Source organism: Ixodes scapularis, unplaced genomic scaffold, assembly GCF_016920785.2.
Source record: "Ixodes scapularis isolate PalLabHiFi unplaced genomic scaffold, ASM1692078v2 PGA_scaffold1__304_contigs__length_218370807, whole genome shotgun sequence".
NCBI lineage: Eukaryota > Metazoa > Arthropoda > Arachnida > Ixodida > Ixodidae > Ixodes > Ixodes scapularis.
In genome coordinates, this window is record NW_024609846.1 from 91,652,371 (window position 1) to 91,674,139 (window position 21,769).

A 21,769-nucleotide genomic window follows, 5' to 3' on the forward strand; every position below is an offset into this window, starting at 1 on the left:
CGCACTTTGGGTGCTTTTGGAAAAGAGGGCTGAACAACATTAAAATATTGCAAAAAGAAGGCGTGTTCTTGTCTTGAAACAGTGGCGTTTCTTAGTTGTTGGGGGTCGAGACTCCTACGGCATGGTGCGCCGGCCTTGTCGGGGCTCCCAAGGCAGTGGGAGTCTATCGACAGTGCGTCGAAAAGAGCTGAACCAGGTCGTCCTCCGAGAGCAGCATATGACGCCGACAGCCGACCAGGCGTTTGGGTTGCTTGGAAGCGCTAAACGTTTTTTCAAAACTTGGCGCAATATCTCAGTTTCACCGGACACGCCTTTCCGAAAGCTGCCAGGAGTACATGACGTTAATTACACCCTTCGTGCGATTCTATCATCGCTGCCTGCCCTTTGGAATTACTTAGGCCCCAGAGGTATCCCATAGCCCGATGTCACTGATTCTCCTGGGAGTTAAAGGATGCGTCAACATGGTAGACGACATCCTAGTGTATGACAGAGACTGGTCTAAACCCGACAGCAGATCGAAGTTGCCCTCGGGAGACTGCAGCAAGCGAGTGTTACGCCGAATGCCTCCAAGTGCTGGCTCTTGGTGTCGTCCTTAAAGATCCTTGGTGTGGTGTATAGTACCAACGGCATAGCACCAGACCCCCATTAGGTCCCCCGCTATCACAGGTATGCAATTTCCGACAGACTTGCAAGGTGTGTGGCGTCTCCTGGAAATGCTTGACCACATGGGACATTTCTTGATGAGCTTGTCCGCCGCCACAATGCCAATCAGGCGCGTCCCAAACGAAACACGATCTGGATCTGAGGGATTGGTCAGGCTGCAGCTTTTGACTGGCTAAAAAGAGTGGTGGCATCCAGCTCCTGCGTGGCGCGATAAAACCCAGAGTATGAAGCCACCGCTTCTGCAGGCACCAGGTCGTACGGCTTGGACGGCGTCCTCCTACAGAAGCAACATCTGGTGAGCGACCAGCAGTTGCCTTTGTGTCGCTGTCACTGACTACTGCCGAACAGCGGTACAGCCAAATCTAAAACGAAGCGCTGGGAGTCCTGTGAGTTATCCAGAGGTTCAATAACCTTGTGCACAATCTGAGCTCTTTTGACGAAACCGACCACCAGCCGCTGACCCCGTTGCTGGGCTCCACCGACCTCGTGCCTCGCCGCGTCTAGCGGACACGCATCCGGTTGCTGCGCTACCAGTTCACGGTGCAGTACGTTCTTGGCAAGTGCTTCCGCACTGACAATATGTTATCTAGAGACCCCGAGGTCCTCGCTGCCGCTGCGTTCTGTTAACAGCGTCGAGCTCTTCGTATCACAGGTCGTGAACTGCACACTCTAAGACATATGGAAGGAAAAATATAGCAACAGCGTGGGTTTCTTCTATTTTTACTGACGCCCCCCCCCCCTCCAGCGGATCTTAGAAGCAGGGAGGAACAAAACGTCTTCCTTCTTTCTGAGGCTGACGGGAGGAAAGTTATTCCACCGTATCTTCGTGAGCTGCTCTAGGCTTTGTGACTTCTTTACTATTTTCTTTCCAACACAATGCACGCGCAGTTTGATGAGTAGCATTTGTGCGCCCACTCATGCCCACGCAGCACTTAAGTTACCTGGAATTGTGAACCTTCGTATGCCAACCACACTGTGTTCGCAGTATATCCTCCCAAGAACGCAGAGAATTTGCTGCTTTCTACCCTTAATTTCGTCAAATAAGTAAACGAAGGCTTCATGAACTGCCAAGTTTCAAAATCATACTACGTACACCGGTCATGGTGGATGCGAAAGGGTCTGCTTGAGCCTATTTGAGCGCCACAACGGTGAGCCCGTGACTACACTCTATCCCGGTAGCGGATGTATACTCTATTTATCCACATTTTTTTGCAAGTTTATTGTGGATATATTTGTGACGATTATATCTGGGTCCGCTTGAAAGTGTTTCATCTGGTTCACCTTGGAGAATTTTTATATGGATCACCCCGAATATATTTATCTAGGTCACCTCAAAAAGATTTTACCTGGGCCACCTTGAAAATCTTTGAAATAGGTCACCCCGGATATTTTTCATCTGGGTCACGTCGAAGGCTTTATTTCCGGCACATTTCATAATCTTTCTTTATCTGGGTTGACTTGCAGAATAGTTCACCGCTACGAACCTTATTCGATACAAATTGAACCCTTTTTTAGCGCTACTAACATCATTGACTAAACCTTGAACATATGTTTTCAATGTAGCGATGCAGTCGGCACCAATGAAAGCTGGCATTGAAGTGTTGAGGACGGCGCTATTAACGGTAAAGTTGTTTGAAGCTGAATATATCTGCAGCTTGAACTTTTCTTGCTCCGAAGCACGGGGATATCTAAAAGCTTCAAGAATACGTGAGAAGCAAGAAATGGATGGTACGGTGGTTCACATAAGATGCTTTTTTTTGCATATAACATTATGATCGAAAGACATGCGTCGTTTCTATATTGTGTCCCTTAACAGGCGGTTGCTGGCAGTAAGCGCATCAGATCGTTTTGTGTCATATCAGACACAATATGTTGCAGTATGTAAACTCCGGGACATTGTGAGCACGGGTACATCAGCGGTTTTCGGACCAGGGCTGTTTTTTTTTTTCTTCTCGATTTCCGATAAATTGTGTGAAGAAAATAGAAGTGATTAAAAATATTTGTATATGCAGATTTCAGACACATGTTCTAGCCACTTTACCATATATTCATCCCATAAATTTTGGCCTCCATTATGACATGGCGCAAGCTTTCGTGTGCCTCTTCCTCCCCCCTTCCCTAAAAGGGGAGGGCATACGGAAGGAAGGAAGCATACAAAAGCTTGTGTCACGTCATAATGACTTCAATGTGGTGATTATTTGTTGGAGTATCTAGAGTATGTATCTACATACTGTGTGTAATCAAATATTTTTAAGCACTTCGGTTTTGTTTACTCAGTTTATTGGAAGGGCTGACAACCCCAGCAGAAGCCCCCTTTGGGGAGGGCATCGAAAAGCTTACACCACGTCATGATAACTACCTTAAACTGTACGGTGATTATGTAAAAAGGTAGCCAGAGTACCTAGCTACATTTAGCGTATACTAAAATATCTTTTAATCACTATTCTTTTTCTTTTTTTGCACATTTACTCGGAAGATAAAAAAGAAGAAAAACCTCATACCTTATATGGAAATTTATAGCTACAAAATATTAACGCTTAGGTTAGTTGCCCCCAAAAAACATTTTCAACCAAACTACTAGTCTTGAAGGCAGCACTAATGCTTTAAAAAGGACAACACACTAAAGAAGCAAAGTCGATCGCATGTTCTTACAGTTTTTCGCTGTGTACTTAATCAGTTTTCTCCAGATACTATACCAGGGTGTCTACCAATATGGCGCTTTCAAATTCCCCGACTTTTCCAGGTTTCCCCTACTTTATCCTAATTCCCTGTTTGACTTCAAGAGAAAGAGGACGTATCTGGACCCTGGAACATAGTTTATATGTGAACAAACACTGGTATATTTGACGGCCAACAAGGAGTAGGCCAAGCACTATATCATACTACTTCGTCAGACTATTCTTTGATATTTCTTGCTGAATTTATCTTTTAGAACGAGCACAAGGAAAGTAGCTCATCTTAGTAAGAGCACAAGGAGAGAAGCTCACCTTAGTGCGAGCGTTTCAAGAGATTTGCGTCGGCACGACAGCCGAGTTGCTTGCAATTGTGCCACACCACACGCGCGTAATTTCCGGTAGCTCAGAGAAATAAAAGCTCAACTTCCCTGACTGCGAGGTAAAAATTCCCCGACTTTTTCAAACTCGCCAAATTCTTTGACAATTGCAGGTTTTCTGTTTGCCAGGTTGGTAGACAGCCTGTATACAAGGTATATCATAGGGATCTTCAGCGTTTGTGGAACTGTTGATAACCTATGTTTGCATTCAACAAATACTGAAGAGTAAGGCATTAAACTAAATCAGCTGAAAGAACGTAACAAGAAGTTACATAAAGCAAAGTTTAAACAATGTGAAGCGTATTCATTTGATCTTAAAATATTGGCACAGTGAATCCTGGTGAGCTTCCACAGATTTATACGTATATAAGAAAACTTGACTAGTTTCAGAAACTGTATAGGAACGTCTATCCAGCTTCATACTCTTTCAGGCTGTCAAAGATTTTAAGAGGGCCTTCAGAGGTACCATTTTCGTACTTTGGCGAACGTTGGCGTCGCCCGCCACCATTATATAAATTAGTGCCAGAAAAAAAAAATAACACCGCTGGGTAGGTGATGTTTCTTATATATTAGATTCCTAGGCAGAGCAAATTAGTACTCGCTCCATCGATGTTTTCCTGAAGACGATCTTTTGGTCGCTTGAACAGCAGATGGCTTTTCGGTCTTTGCCAAAAAATAGTTTCGGGCAGGTTTCAAGACGTTGCTCTCTGGACATTCTAGCTGCAGTTTTGAAGAAACATTCACACTCACTAACGCTGTATGCATACTTATCTTGTCAAGACCTGAGTCAATTAATAATATTGTCACGGCTTATTTCCTGGGTTCTCCAACGTTCTCATCCTCGATACCTGTCCGGAGCACCTCTTCTTCTTTCCTTTCTTCTTCGCTGTTACACTCGCCCCCTCCCCCCTATGAATCGATAATGATCGAGTTCATTGACCGAGTTCAGGTGCATGGTGTGTGTGTCTCGATGAACGTGGGACGTAGTGCTTAAGGTGGCTACGATGTGCCGTGAATATTTCATTGGTATGATGGGGACTGCCAGTACAATCACGAACTTGAAATGTCACAGGACCCAGCTGACGAAGAACCTCACAGGGGCCTCTGTAGCGTGGGAGTAACTTTTCAGCCCGGCCTTTCTTTCGAAGGGGTCGGCGTACCAAAACCCAGTCCCCACAACGTACAGGAGGTGGGAGGAATGATGGAGCAGTGCGTTCTTGAGTGCGTACCTGAGCACGCAACATGGAATCGCGAGCTTTCTTTCTCATGGCTTGGAAGCGGCGTCGAGAGCTACTTGTAAAGTGCTCTGTTCTTAGCTCCCAAACGGCATTGTCACCGGATTCGCAGGGCAGAACTGGTGCCCGTCCGTACACTATTTGGAAAGGGGTAAACTCGGTTGTTGATTGTTCAGCAGTGTTCATTGCAAAGGCTGCGTATGACACCAGTTCGTCCCAGTTGTTGTGTTGTTCGTTCACGTAGCTCGCGAGTATGCCACTGATGGTGCGGTTGGCCCGTTCAACAAGACCATTTGTTTGTGGATGGTATGGCGCTGCTTGAGCGTGATGGATACCATGAGTTTCCATTTCTCTCGCAAACCGACGGGAAATGAAAGATGAGGCGCGATCACTCACGATGACGCGAGGTACACCATGCCGAAGAATAACTTGTTGTCGTAAGAATAGCACGATTTGGTCGACCGCAGTGCTTGGAACTGCACGTAACTCTACCCATTTACTTAGGTAATCGATGGCGACAAGAACATACTTGTTATCACTTGGAGTAGGGGGGAACGGGCCGAGATGGTCGATGCCGAGAATTTCAAAGGGTGCTTTAGGCAGTGGTACAGGCTGGACGCCACAGTCGATGGTGGGGTTCGCCATTTTCAGTGACTGACATTTAATGCACGACGCTATGTATTCGGCAACGTCTGTGCGAACTCGCGGCCACCAGTAGCGCTCCAAGATCTTCTTTTTAGTTTTGTCTCTTCCTAAATGTCCAGCGGTTAGGTTGTCGTGACACAGGTGGAGCACGGCGGTACGTAACTGCGTGGGCACGAAGGGCAACCAACCTTGCGTCCCGCGGTAGCAGAGGAGCCCATGACAGACACGATAGGCGCGGCGTAGACGTCGTTCCGCTGTATTAGGAGATCTCAGTCGCGACATAATATCTTGAACTTCTGGGTCTGAAGTTTGCGATTCAGTAAGGTTAAACACAGGGGTGCAAAACTGAACCTCCACTTTGTTCACTTCTTCAGCTGGGGCTATAGGATTGCGTGAGAGAAAATCGGCGTCCGTGTGATATTTTCCACCTCGATGACAGATATTCAGCTGATATTCTTGGAGTAGTAAAGCCCAGCGTGCAAGCTTGGGGGTAAGGTCTCGTTTCGACCGTAGCCAAAGTAACGCAGAGTTGTCTGTTACGGCTGGGAAACGATGACCATACAAGTAGGGCCGAAAGTGTTGAATAGCCTAGATGAGAGGTAGGCATTCGAGCTCCGATGAATGGTAGCGTTGTTCGGCATCGGTAAGGCGGCGACTGGCGTAAGCGATTACTCGTTGAGATTTGTCGGGGTGTTCTTGGAGTAATACAGCTCCAAGGCCAGTTCCGCTGGAGTCGGTGTGAAGAAAAGATGGGAATTCCATGTTAAAATGGGCTAAGATTGGTGCCTGAAGAAGGCTTTCCTTAATGTCGTTGAAGGCACGTTCCTCGTTAATTGTCCACCGCCAAAGGTTGTTTTTACGAAGTAGGAGTGTCAGGGGTGTTGCACGACTGGCGAATTGTGGTATAAACCGGCGAAAATAGGATGCAAAGCCGAGAAAGCTCTTGACCCCTGAAAGGCGGCTTGGTCTTGGATACTTTGACACCGCTTCCAGCTTTGCAGGGTCGGGTTTGATGCCATTCTTGGTGATAACATGGCCGAGATAGAGAACTCCTTCAAAGCCAAAAAGCATTTTTGAGGTTTGATTCGTAAGTTCGCTCGTTGTAGCGCGTCAAGAACAAGCTCGAATCTTCGGTTGTGTTCTTCAAACGTCGTCCCATATACAATAATGTCGTCAATATATACCAGAGCCATAGTCCACTTGAGGTGGCCTAGAACTCTATCCATAAGGCGTTGGAAGGTAGCTGGCGCGTTGCAAAGGCCGAATGCTAATCGCGTAAATTGGTAAAGCCCGCCAGGAGTTATGAACGCCGATTTTTCGGCATCGTCGGGGTCAGAGGTACTTGCCAATATCCTGACAAGAGATCAAGTGTTGTGAAGAAACTTGCGCCTTGTAGTCTGTCTAGTGAATCATCAAGGCGAGGTAGGGGATATACGTCCTGTTTCGTGATGCTGTTGACCTTCCTGTAATCAACACAAAAACGTACAGTCGCATCTTTCTTGCGTACCAAGACGACCGGTGACGACCATGGGCTGTTGGATGGTGTGACGATTCCCCTATTAAGCATATCGTCGACCTGTGTTCGGATGACGGCATGCTCTACTGGAGCAAGGCGACGTAAGGACTGGTGAATGGGAGCATGATCGCCCGTATTAATGTTGTGTTCCGCTAGATCTGTGCATCCGAGTTCGTTCGGAGTTAGTGCCACACATGCCCGGTAGGTTGTGATTAGTTCTTTGAGGGATTCAATCTGATGATTGGCGAGGGTTGGACCAAACTGGAAAAGATCCCATGGTATTTGTGCGCATTCTTTTGAGGGTAGTTCTGACGATCCTGGTTGATCGATAGCCGCTGTTAGAAGTTCTGTTGGAGTGAGAGGAAACGACTTGCCGACATAGTGTCCTTGCTGAAGAGTGACGGAGTTATGCCCGAGATTCATCATCAGAATGCTGAAATGGCCTCCTATACTTGTAGTCAACGTTCGAGGTACTGCCACTTCGTAGCCGGGTTTTGAAATCCGGGAAGCCTCACAGACAATGTCACCGTTAAGATGGGGTGGGTTTGACCGTACTTTGATCCACATGGCTGTCTCTGGTTGTAGCACTATTGTAGCCGCAATATGAATATCCCACGTTTCTTCTTTTTGAACTGAGGATGATTGAAAAAACTTATGTAGCAGTGTTTCCAATACACTTGCTTCATAAGGTGCAGACGATGCCCAGAGAAGTACGAAGTTACTCCAAAAGAGTTGAAGCAGCAAGAAAAACGCGTAAGATGCCCAGGAAGTCATAACATACGACCAAAAGCGTCGAAGTAGCGCATACTCATGACACGCGCTTTGATCTGATGGCAGAGTTTCTTGACAGGCCGTAGAAGGTTTCAAAGAAAATAAGCCGGTTTCGGCACACCAGTTGTACCCAAGAATTAAAGGACACACACAGTTTGGAATTACAACAATGTCTTCAACTGATGTGCGACCAAATACTGTAATTTTTAGTTTCACTTTTCCTCCGGTTGGTATGCTTTCCCCATGAGCAGTTAGTAGAACTGAGTAGTCAGGGAACACTTTAATGTCCGAGGAAAGAAAGGACATATCAATAGCATTCACAGCTGCTCCAGTGTCAAAAAGTGCGTCCACAACCCCCACGTTTTCAACCAGTACAGGATGGCGGGGAACCGACGGTAACTGGTCTGTAACTGATACGAGGGGCCTTTGAGGAGTTATACCCGGTTCCGCCCCCAAGGACCGGGAGTAGCGTTTCCCGATGTAGCAGGAGCAGCTGAGCATTCGGCCGCAAAATGACCACGACGGCCACATCGGTAGCACGACCCAGCGGTATTGTTCCGTGAACGAGTAGACGCAGGCTGAGAGCGCGTGTGCTGTGTCAATGGTTGCACTGTAACTCCAGGAGGTGCTGCTGGTTGCATGCGGCTGGTAGCCCATTGAGCAGCGCTCATCTCCATGGCATGTCCGAGTGCGGCTCGTATTGTTTCTGGTCTTGCTAGTCTTACAAACATCTGGACCTCAGGGTTGCCTGTGGCATCCACAAACGCGGCTGTGCCGACACGATTCAATGTATCAGACGTTGCGCCCGGGAAGGATTTGTAGGTCAAACGCTCTATACTTGCAGCGAGTTCTGGAAAACTCTCGCTTGCTTCTTGGCGCCGCGAACGTAATTCTGCGTAGAATGCTTGCTGCAGATGTTCATCACCGAAACGATCGCGCAAGCTCGTGATCAATGCCGCGTAAGTGAGCCGGGTTCCTCGGAGCGCATGAAGAACGCTGAGGGCAGGGCCATCTAGTTGCGCGATGACAGCGCGTGCCTGCTCGTCTTCAGTCCAGTGGTTTGCATCGGAAATGATGTCAACCTGCTGTAGGTATAGATCCAAGGGTGTTTCGCCATTAAATGGCTTTAACTTGAAACGGGGTTGACCAGAAGACGTAGTCGGGCAGCTCGTGAAAGGAGTCTGCTCAACTGCGAAGACAGTTGGTGGCGCTGTTTGCTGAAGCGTCTCCAAAGCAGCTACTCGACGGCAGATGTCGGCATTACTTGCGGTTAGAAGGTCCGACGATTGCTGCGTTGCGGCCATGATTGTTTGAGTCTGCAGTTCCAACAGCCTTTGCAGCGTCTCCAATGTCAGCTCAGTAAACAAGCATCAGCGGCCATATTTTGCTGGTTGAAGTGGACTCCCTTATCTTTGACAGCGAGCGGGAAAATACGAAAAAGGATTCTAATGGCCGTTTTGCCAAGACCAGCGAGAAGTGTCGTCTGCTACTTCAGTCAGCTATTTCGCCATAATCGTGATCTTCGCGAGGAAATAAATTTTGCTAACCACAGAACACTATGACGCAGATAGGGAACGTTTGCATATGTTTTTATTCTAGGTATACGTTAGGGATATATATAAGAGAGAAAGAGATGGAGATAGAGGGGAAGAGAGAGGAGCATACAGTGTTGTAGGACAATTAAGTAAACAAAGTTCCCAGTGGTTGATGGCTGCATGATCTTTTTTCGGATCACTAGTCCGTAGTATGATACCTCTTTCTATGCAGTGGTTTCTCCTCATTTTTACTGTGTGAACCATTGCTATAGTTATCAATGGCCTCGTCTGAATAAAATATATAAAAGATGTGTGTTATTTTCTTGAAACTGGAACTCAGAGTCACTTCTCGCATAGGGCACTGGTAAGTGTAGGCGTTGAAGAAGCACCCTCTTTTGGGGAGTTATGTCTCTTTTATCAATCAAATATTGTAACATATCTTAATATAAAAATAATGCCCAAATAGAATATGACGAGGTACCCAAATTTAAAAGAAATTGAAGGTGGTGTTTCCTTCTTTTTTTGTTTTTTGTTATTCGCATTTGAAGTCTTCGTTGCTTGATTTTTTCCCATGTTTGACTAGATATATCACGACTTTTGTATTACTAAGATGCCCTAATATATATATATATATATATATATATATATATATATATATATATATATATATATATATATATATATATATATATATATATTTAGAATACTGTCTGCAAAGTATATGATGGTGATTAAATTATTTCATGAGATGCAGGCCTCAAATTTTGCCATTGGTCGTCCGAGCAGGCAAATTTGGGATTTTTCGGAAAGTAATTATAATTTAAACAAAATATTATTACTATATAATACAAGCAAACTGTATCAAAAGTTTGTTTTTGAAAAGTATAAGAATTCTACTAATGTTGCCGTTTTAGTTATTCAATTTCAAACGTGCCCCCTCCATCATTGCGCTTTAACGCAACCATCCACCTCTTCACGCTGAACGACTTTTCCCGTCCCCAATTTATTTTTTCTCGTCAAGACTAAGGGTGGATTTGTTTATGCCAGACACATATACATGCAATTATATACAATGGCATATAAAAATATCAGTTTATTTAAAAATGTCGACCAGCCACCGTTTGGTCGATCTTCTCTGAAATCACCACTGTGCATTTTTAAGTGGCTTCTTTCTGCCGGCAGTTACTCCGGATGGGAGCTACAACAACACCACCTCCATGCAACGAAACAGAGCCACAGATTCCATCCTAGAGTAGATACAGTGGAGCTTTTGAGCCCGAAATACGTCACGTGAAACTGCCCTGTATATTGTTCTGCTGAGTCACGCGACCCGATGAGGTCATGCTGTTTGCCATGTCGTAGCGCTTTTGTTTCTATCTCTCAAGCCCTAGCGAAAGCACAAGGCATTTTTTTTTTTTACAAAACAAAAGAAACTATATGTTTCTTCCTTTAAAAATAAACTGGATGTTTCTTTTGGGGAAAAAAAACAAGATGAAAAAATATATAGAGGGGGCACGCTGGTTGCTTGCTAGGAATCGCGTAAGATGACGGCTATCTGCGTGCTTGTAGTAGTAATCTTGTATCAAATAAGGACGGAAAACAGTGAGGTCACCATAAAGTCAACTTAATAAGCCAGTGTTTACGATACTATATTATCAATCTAGCTGAAAAGCGAGCAAAGTGTCCTCAAATATATCAATATTTAGGTGTAGGCACAAAGATATTCGATGTACCCAGTTAAATAAACTACGTTACGGTTCTATACGCCACGCAACCCCCTATCTGAGCGTCGTCTGCTCCTTAGCAACGTCGTCTGCTCGCAACGTCATCCGCGACTGTCTTACCTTTCCTGCGACTTTCGGAAGTGCTGGTCTTTAGGAGCGAGCTCGACTTCGCCTTTCAGAGAGTGCAGACGAAATAACTCGAGCGGTACGTCGTTTTTGTCTAACAACTAGCACACGCGCATCAAGGAGGGAAGTCAAAGGACTCACTGGCGAGGTGTCCCGAGGCGCCGAGGTTTGTTTGCTAAGAACCGATAGGTGAGGGTGGTTAGTGTCCGCAAGTTCCCTCCCAAATATTTTTTCCCTCCTTTCGTGTGCGGCGAGGCTCCTCACTCTTTAACGGCGTCGGTGGGTTGGCGCAGTTAACGTCGTCTGCTTTACGTCTGCTAGTCAAAGCGATGGCTGCTTTACTTTTCCTGCGTCTGTCGGAGAATCGCCGCTTTTTCACCGGTGAGAGTCACCGCTGCCTCGGAAAATAAGATGACAAGAGGAAGAGATTGACCTCTTAATCTAAAATTGAGGTCAGCGATCAAAGTATAATACGGGAAGGGTTAACAAGGGTTCACAAGGGTCGCTCGGGCATATTCCATTCAGCACGCCAACCGGTCGTGGGCAGACGGTCTTGGCCAAGGACCGTAGGAGCAGCGCTGAGCCGAGTCGGAGTGCCTGCTAGGCCTATCTGCCGATCTCGCTTGGTCGCGGTCAGTGGAATCGTGGTCGTTGGAGCATTTCCCGGGTGTTTGTGGATCCAGCGTTCTTGTTCGTCGCGGTTTATTTTAAATACTTTTTGCTTTTTTTCTTGCTGCTTGTAGTCGGGACGCGTGAGAAGAGCACGTACAAAAATAAACATCCGCTGGTCGTCGCGACCAAGTAACTGAGCAACGCTGTCGATCATGCTGATTTGATCGAAGAGCTGTCGTAGGATTCCGTCGTAACCTGCGCAAAGCGTACTATAATTTCGTTTCATGAATACGAATTTGTTCGTACGTTTTGTCTTACTCACATTTTTGGCGTAAGATCGTTTCGTGAACATGGCCTCTGCACTTCCGAAAGTCGCAACAAAGGTAAGACTGACGCAGACGACGTTGCAAAGGAGCAGACGACGCTCTGATAGGGGGTCGCGATCAGCCAATCAGGGCTCGGTGTTCTGACGTCACCGCTACCCCCTGCGCGAGAAGCAGACGAACTTGCCCTCCGCATACTTCAGGTCATGACTGAGGACATATTATTGGTGACACCACTCAATCGAAAAAAACGTGCCGCTTAAAGGCCGACGACCAGACTTGAGATTCTGCAAGGCAGACGATCCTCCTCACCATGGAAGAGGAGGAAACAAGCAACGGTGGGCAGGGTAGAGGAGGGGAGGGGACGAATAAAGTGAAAAGTGGAAAGCGCGAAGTAGTCGTCGGCTTTTAAGCCATAAAGTCAGGCTCACGTGTTCAAATGTATATGTTTAAAGATTGGTTATTTTAAAGCTGTCTTTTTTGTGAAGCCACATTGTCAAAAAATGCAATAAAAAAGCGTCTAGCCTCTTTTTGAACAAGACAAATACTCCAACGTAAGCGTCTTTAATGCCCCCTAATATTACTAAACTTGTTCAACGTTTGAAGCTAAGGACAACGCCTTTCGAAATTAACTACCACACCTTTCTAAAAATATTGTTGGCGTTCGCACGATATTACGAGTGCAATATGCCCAAGACGAACTTAGTTTTTGCAGTGCTGCAAGCCGGTAATGAGTAGCGCCTTATATAAAGAGAGTTCGGTCATTCACTGGGATGGCCCACACACAATGAAATAAAGTGTAGTTTGTCGGAGGTGGGTTGTACATTTCTACGAATACATCCTTTGGTCAATCACGAAATTTTTCAGGGGTAGAAGTGGCCGAATATTCTGAACACCAATCGCTTAATTTGTTTTAAAATCGCGGCAGTTGAAGGTAACGAAACCTACTATAAACTATGAGATACAATCTAGACAATCAAAGCAGCTCTAAATATCGACTCATACATGATACTCTAAGCAAAACTTCTCAAGTATAGCTAATGTCCGGCTTTGTAATATTAATGATCAAAATCATTTAAAGCTGTAAGATGCAATATTGGCGCTTTTTAAAATTTTCCGTGTTCACCGGATGATCACCTGCTCTTATAATCCAGCTCCAGGCAAGAAGTGACGAATCTACAAGCCCACCTCAAAAGGAGTCCGAGCCATCCACGAAGCTGAAAGACATTGATAGAAAATTAGAATCAGTAAGCCTTACATCATAAATAGCTAGCTGAGAGCTGGTGTACGAGTTGGATGCATACAGGTATGTTATTCTGTTTTGCCAGGAAGGGTGGCTTCAGTTTTTAAAGGATATCTTCCAAGATGCGTCAGTGAACTTAACCGGAGAGGAAGAAGTCAATGCTATCAATGAAAGATTCCTTAGGGGAGCTATGAAGTTGCTTAATGAAACATCTGGGTAAGAAAAAAGGCTTTGCAAAGTGTTTTAACGTTCAACAGAAGCCGTCATAATTGTATAAAATTTAAAAGCGCTAACAAAGACGAGGACAAAAAAAAAAGGAAGGCGAACAGGACGAGCGCTTGTCCTGTTCGCCTTCCTTTTTGTCCTCGTCCTGTTCGCCTTCCTTTTTTGTCCTCGTCTTTGCTAGCGCTTTTAAATTCTATATCATGAACCAACTCGCCCGCTTCGCCACTTTAGTTCACGTCATCATTGTGCTGGAATTTTGTTTAAGGATATGTCTTACGTGCTTTTCTACGAAAGACTTACAGTTATCTTCGACAACTTAGAATAAAATAACAAAGTTGTAAATAAAATATTAAGCCAGATAAGAACTAACATAACTGTTACAACCGCCTCTCGAGTTTTCCCATCTCATAATGAATTGTCGTTACTTACGGTTTTTCAAACCAAGTTGTCCTATTGGCCCGATGATTTATCGAGTCATTTTGCTGAATATTGAATTCTAGAGTTGATTTACAAGTAATAATTACACAAACTATAAGTGTCTAAGGCACATCTAAGCTATGTAAAGAATATTGTGCGATAACGTTTGCACAGAATGACAAATATTCGTGCAATTATTAAAATAAAATAAAAAAACACTACGAGGCACCGGGTCTTTTAAAACTTTGTATTGCCTAGAATATTAATAAGGAGCAAATGACATATAAACATTCTGCTTGAATCTGGATGACATTTAGCAACCTTCTCTAAATTTGGCGCAATTAAAAAAAAAAGACAAAACCAGCATATTTGAGATGGCAAAGTTAGGGCTTCGGAATTGTAAATGAATATGCGACGCAGAAATAATTGATCTTGTTTTTTTTTCCTTAGGGTAATAGTGAACAACTATTTTGGATGGAAACTTCTGTCTAAATTGGGTCCGATTGCTTCGCATAATATGACAACACTCAACTTTAATTTCAACAAAGTGTGGAGGGGACTCCAGGAAACAGAGCCTCGATGGAGACATTGCATCAGCGCAATGAACGATCCGTATGACCCCATAATCGGCAACGGGATGGGAAAGCTGTATGTGGATAAGTACTTTAATTCAACGCAGAAACAAGATGTGAGTACCCTACAACCAAAAATCGTCAATGGTTTTGTAATATTAACCTCGCACTCAAGCTAGCAGCTATGTTAGGTTGTTCTACCCTGCACCTTCGTTGGAAACGTACGACGTGTTATAGCAACGTGGACGGGGGGAAACTTGAATGAGGATGGCGATTGCTGGTTTTGGACATGCTGAAGAAGATTTTGGTTTTCTTATGCAGCCGACAGAAGAGAGTTAATAAATGTTTAGGCTCATGAAGTAATAAATAAATCGAATAGAACTTTACTGGTACGTAACGCAACTACATAAAACAGCAGAAATTTAAAGTAAATATAACCAACTCCCGCGTATGGTAAACGTAATTCAACAATTACGAGACGGACGCTTTGGCGTCAAGGGTCCTTCCGCTTACATTGAGGACGCTGGCTACCCTTACAAAAAGCCGTGGTGCTTTTCTCTTGAAAGGCTGTTGGGAAAAATCATCAGAGTATATAAACTGTCATTGCCTTTCATTTGACATTCTCTAGCTTTTCTGTTGACATTCTTTTGAATAATGGTCTACTTCTTAATAAAAAAAAGTCAACAGACTTTTTGTCACCACCAATATGCTTCTTTTGTAGCTTTTCAAATGAAAAACTACAGCCGTGTAAAAAGAAAAAAAATCTTTATAGCATAGCTATTCATTAAACAAAGTTTTGGAAGCTTACTATGGCTTTCCACTCTGCTCCCAAATCGGCTGCAGCAAAATGACGTAAAAAAGCGAATATTTTTCTATTTGTTTTATTTAGAATTTTTGGTTTTCGTTAGGAAATAGTGTCCTTCTGTGCATTTTAAATCAGCTACTTACATACCACAACTCCGGAATAGAAATAAACAGAAACAAACACCAGCAGTGAACAACGTAATCACAGTCCCGTTAACAGCTCCAGAGCCTTATATAACCTACATACTGAAGGTGATCAAATGGCCGCTGACCACCTAGGCACTTATTAATGTTCCAAGTATTCGATCTTCTTCTCGGGAGCCTGCCAAAGGGAAAACAGTTTTTTGGAGTGTGAGGACGATATCTCTTAATAAAATCATTGGTACAACTAATAATATTATGGCGCAGTCGCTAAACCAACATCCACATTACGGCTTCTAGAAGAAATGTTATCGTTTCTCTGCATAGCACCACTCAGGACGATGTGAGTCAAGGCAGCTTCTCCACATTAAAATGGTTATTTTGTTTCTTATACAGGTTGTCTACATTAATATGGTCATTAAAGTCACAAGAATCACCTACAAAGTGAGAACGGCAGGGCATGTCTTTTGAACGCCTGGCCTCCAGCACACGCCCCATGCCTTTTGTCGTGCTTTTTCTGCACGCGCGCGCTCGAGGTGCACGAACGCCGAAGTGGTGTCAAGGGTGGTATGCTCGCGCTGGAGGCGGGATAACTGAAGCTGCTCCCTACCGTTCTCACCTTGTCAGAGTTTATTGAGAAACTTAGTGACTTTTGACATCTAGTCGAGGTGTACTATGTTCAATAAAAAGTCAACAGAAAGTTTGTAGCAATTCTATTGACACTGCCTACATAGAATCAAGTCAACATTTTCAGCATTTTCAGTAAACAGAACGTCTGCACTCATACTGATGACACTGTCAAAAAGAAGTAAAAAAAGATCAACGTAAAGTTAATAGAAAATTAATAGATTTTCTTTTGACTAAGATTGAAAAGAATCATCAAAAAAGTTTCAACACAAAATCAACAAACTTTCTGTTTTCCATGTCAACAGAAAGTCAAAGTCAAAAGAAAGTAATCAGAGTCAAGAAGAAGTCAACACGTTTTCAATAAAAAGTGAAAAATCATTTTTATATGGGTAACTTGGGACCGGACAGCAGGGGCTGTTTCGCACGACAGCAGTAACGCGGCACACCGCGGTAAAAAAGGCCCCTGTACGGGGCAGTTCAGATTCAACAATCTCCCGCCCGGCCAAATATCATGTCAGTGCGCCGAGGCCTGTCCTATCCAATCAGGGTCTAGTTAGAATACCAATGCCAAACGCACTCTCGACCAATCGGGCGAGCGACACTACCATCACCGGAAGGCCAAAGTGTCAGCTCCCAAGGTCAGGTACACGGCCCAGAGCCTAAACATCAAGACAGGAGCCCTGGTTTCATTTTGTTTAAAAAGCGCACAAGCGACAAGGAGAAAGTAGAGAACGATCACGAGAGACAAACGCTCACTCGCAACTGGCAGTGTCCCTCTCTTTGATCAAGTGACCTTGATGATTTAGGCGAGAAGCACCAAAACGTGCATCACGAGGAAACGTTTTCCGCCACAGCAGAGCGCGAGCTTTAGGCGTTAAAAAGTAGATAAACTGAGAACTTGGCCGACACAGCCGAGTAGACAAACGCATGTGTTTTGTAAACGCAAGCGCAGCGAACGACCACACAGGATTCCAAGAATACGGAGAACACTTCCGGTGTTTCACCCAACACTATGTCTACGTCTACTCGTAAACCTCTGTCGCGCTCGGGTCCCCCAAAATCCCCCCCCCCCCCTTCCCCCTTTTCCTAACCGATGGAACATAATCCGAGGTCTTTGCCGGCGTGGCTTGCGTCCGCGACCCGCGTCTATGGCTACGTTTACATGGATGCGACTGCAGCGCATCGGATTCAGTTAACGAATCGAATCGGTCCATGTAAACAACTCGGATCGGATCGGATCGGATCCAAACTGATCCGCTGGGACGGGGTGGTTTGAGATGGTCAATCCGAATCGAGACTCTCCATGTATACGCTAGCGGATCGAATCGAGTGCTCGAGCAAGGGATTACGGGAGGTTTGCTTAGCATAACCGGACACGTCGGAAACGGTCTGAAGGTCACGAGCTTTGCATTGTGATCCTTCGACACCTGGTGCCGCTGCTGGTCGATCCGAATCCATCTAAACTTAGTGGTCAGGTTTACAAGGAGGCCTGCCCATTGAAAAGTGTACTTGAGTATTCTGCTGGCTGTGTAAGTTTGTGTGCCCGGTAGCCCGGGTGCTTTGGTTAAAGGTGAAGACTTCGGCTGTGGGAAAGATGCAACCTAGTCCGTGATGAACGAACTGTAGGCTCAGCACGTACCGGGACCTATGCGGAGCGCAAGTTGGTCTGCTTGTCTTGCAGGGGTTGTGATGACGTCAGAACGCTGAACTCTGATTGCTTCTGTATGAAGGATAGTGGGTAGACCTTGAGGCAGCTTGCTTTGAGGCATCAAGAAGCAGACGAATTTGCTTTTCGCATAAACAAGTTCTTCAAACAAAACCCAATCGCGGCGGGTAACAGAATTAGTTTACACTAACTCTGTTAAAAACAAAAACGACAGATATTCAACATTAAAAAAATCATGACACTGTGGGGACTGGTAAGCAGTAGCTCATTATAGCACAACGTGTTCATGACTTTCAAATTCTAAACTGATAGCCCACAATATTTTATTTTATTTTCTCCTTGAAAAATAGAACCGTTACAAACTAGATTGACACAAATGATTTAAAATTGATTCGTACCGTGATTTTCAAGCAAGCACGTTTAGAACGGAAACAACATACTTTCATTCTTTAGCTGCGTGCAGCGAACAATTGTTGTGTGAAATTTGAAACGTATATTTCCTCAAAATTACTTTTTTTTCGGGTCAGAAATATGCTTCTATTTTCAGGTAGAGTCACTTGCCGAAAGTGTTAGAGAAGCTCATTTAGCTGTTATTCAAAATACCACATGGATGGACAATGACACTAAAGAAGAGGAAATACATAAGGTAAGTTTGCTCGAAATCAGATGTAAATTATTCGATGGATTCACAGAAGTAATGTTTATTGTTTGCTTTCAGTTCAAAAATGTGGTTTTTAAATTAGGCTACCCCAAAGACATATATCAAGAAGATGTCTTAAAAGACATGTATAAACACGTGAGCATATTGAAGTACAATTTTATATACATGTGTTCAATATGTCTGAGTAGTTCATCACATAGATAAACACAAATACATTTAACAGTTATATCAAAATTGAATTGTCCCTTAAATTTGGGTTTTGCTCTTGGAATAAATTTATTTAAAAAGCCTCTGACACGCCACAAAAAAAAAAAAAATCTTTTTCATGCTAGGCGTTGAAATGGCATGTCAGGACATTACAAAAAAATTGTTTCACTATAGAATTGCGTAGTCTTTTTTATAAAAAATAGAAATACGAGGCCCAATTCAAAGTTCCCGCCAGTGCACTGTGACGTAGCAGTGTACCGCAAGGTGTCGGGGCGGTCAGAAGGGAGGCATCGACCTACGTTACTAAAAGTGAGTTCGCAGGAAGTCACGTGAGTTGCACTCCTCGTGCTCTCCGCGACCGTGCCTAAGACTTTTCTTTCTGCTCTTTGTACGAGCGATTGTAGAAGACGAAGTTTCAGTACTACTAGCTCTTTATCGATGCACCGTTGGTTAGTTTGCGTGCTGTAAAAGTTGAGGACGAAGAGTCAGTGGATCGACGTGATGGAGGTCAATGACGAAAGCGTTGCGAGTGCAAGCCAGTGTACGAGTGCACACCGTCAGTCCGATGATACAGAGCAATACTGGGCATAAAAAAAACTATCAAGTTTTGAAAAAAAAAATTTTAGAACGCTCGCAGAAATTAGGATTGCTAGCGTACGACACGCCCAATTGCATTGCTGAAGGTTCGGACACCGAGGTCGTCGAATCATCGCATACTCTCTAGGCTGAAGATGCCTGCCGTTTCTCACAAAATGCATGCAGTGTGATCTCTTCTTCAGTTGCTGAAATACCGGCACAGTCCCTCACACAGCACCTTCTCGGCATTGTAATTGATTACGTCAGTTCACTGACTCCTCTTCTTCTACCTTTACAGCAACATTAAGCGACGAACAGCAAATAAAAGAAACCTTGTCTGCTTGGATCTCTCGTGGAGGTGCGGGGAATAACAAAAATATTAAAAAAAAATATTCCACACGCTCGTGGTAAGCACGAGGAGGGATAAAACTCACGTGACTTCCGGCGATGCCTCCCTTCTGACCGCCCCGACACCTTGCGGTACTGTTACGTCACAGGGCACTGGCGGAATTTTTTAATTGGGCCTCGTATTCCTATTTTTTATAAAAAAAACTACGCACCTCTATGGTGAAACAATTGTTTGCAATGTCCTGACATGCCATTTCAACACCTAGCATGAAAAAAAATTTTTTTGTCTTGTCAGGCTTTTTAAAAGCAGTAAAAAAATACGTTTAGTAATTCAATTGAGTCACGTCTAAAAGACAACCCGAAAGAATTTTGGAAACATGTAAAAAGAAATGGAAAGGATGTCGTAGACATTCCGCCGCTCACTTCCAGTGATGGCATTGTCCATGATGACATCGCTAAAGCAGAAACATTTAATCAGTACTTCAGTTCAGTTTTCACCACCGTAATACCAAGTGATGACGGGGATAGACAGGCGTTCCGAGGAGGGGTGGGTGATATGAATGATATCGTTATCAGTGAACGTGGAATTGAATCACTTTTGCAGGGGCTGAATACTTCTAAAGCAGGCGGTCCTGACGGTTTACCAAACCACATTTTCAAACTCTGTGCGCGATCGCTATCACCTTTTCTAAAAATAGTTTTTATGAAATCACTGAACGAAGCTTGCCTCCCAGATGACTGGAAAAACGCTGCAGTCGTCCCAATTCACAAATCTGGTCCGCGTAATGACGTAGGAAATTACCGCCCGATATCGCTAACGTGTGTTGCGTGTAAAGTCCTAGAGCACATTTTGTATACGAGTATCGTAGAGCACATGAATAGGTATTGTTTATTTAATCCCCGTCAGCATGGTTTCAGGAGGGGACTATCCTGTGTAACACAACTAACCGAATTTACCCATGACCTGGCCTATGCTTTAGATAGACGTCTCTCGATAGATTGTGTATTTTTAGATTTCAGGAAAGCTTTTGATACGGTACCGCACTCTTTACTAATTGCAAAACTGAATAACTACAATATTAACCCGCAAGTGGTTTCCTGGGTCTCCGAGTATCTGAGACAACGAAGTCAGTTTGTCGTTGTAAATGGCTCACAGTCCTCTACTGTGCAAGTCACATCTGGTGTACCGCAGGGATCGGTCCTGGGGCCACTTCTCTTTTTGTTATACATTAATGATATCACCGAGGGAGTAGTGTCGCAGATGAGACTTTTCGCGGATGACTGCGTTTTATATGGGGCTGTTGCTTCTGTTGAGGATGCTAATATCATACAGCGGGATCTTGATCGAATTAACCAGTGGTGCCTCAGATGGCGTATGCAGTTAAATTTAGGGAAAACTGTTTTTATGACATTCACAAGGAAAAAAAACCCGTACGCTGCATCTTATGCCATAAATAACAATATTTTATCAAGAGTGTTAGAATATAAATATCTGGGGGTAAATTACACGACTGACTTAAGATGGAACACACACGTTGATTACGTAGTGGCCAAGGCTGGTAAAATATTAGGGTTCCTCCGTCGTAATGCAAGAAATTTCAATAAAGATACTCGGGATTTGCTCTATAAAACATACGTCAGGTCAGTCATGGAATACGCCTGTGTAGTCTGGGACCCGCCCACAGCACGTGACAAAATAAAACTAGAAAGACTGCAAAACTTAGCTGCTCGGTTTGTTACCGGGAATTATAATATAGATTTCAGCGCAACACGCACAAAAGATGTTTTAAAATGGGAGCTCCTCGAAACTCGCAGAAGGAGACTTCGTTTAAAGTTGTTTCATTGCATTTATCATTCGACAGTTGGCATTCAAAGAGACATGTATATAATGCAGCCCCACTATCAATCAGAGCGCGTTGACCATAGTTTCAAGGTGAGAGAAATTTCGTTCAAAACAGAGGTATTTAGGATGTCCTTTTTTCCAAGAACTATCTACGAGTGGAATCGATTGCCTCCGTCTTTGGTTGGCGTACTGTCAAATGATCACTTTTTTTCTCTGTTAGATTAAATCTAGCTTGAG

General features: G+C 44.2%; 1 protein-coding gene across 1 annotated transcript in view; it reads left to right on the forward strand.

Moving 5' to 3' along the window:
- Window positions 1-21,769, forward strand: part of LOC121836109 (neprilysin-1-like) — a 66,694-nt gene that overhangs the window by 29,811 nt on the left and 15,114 nt on the right. The window contains exons 8-12 of the mRNA XM_042290841.1: window positions 13,357-13,449; window positions 13,531-13,661; window positions 14,538-14,775; window positions 18,445-18,543; window positions 18,616-18,693. Of these exons, the coding sequence (XP_042146775.1) occupies window positions 13,357-13,449; window positions 13,531-13,661; window positions 14,538-14,775; window positions 18,445-18,543; window positions 18,616-18,693 (639 nt within the window). The remainder of the gene's footprint in view (window positions 1-13,356; window positions 13,450-13,530; window positions 13,662-14,537; window positions 14,776-18,444; window positions 18,544-18,615; window positions 18,694-21,769) is intronic.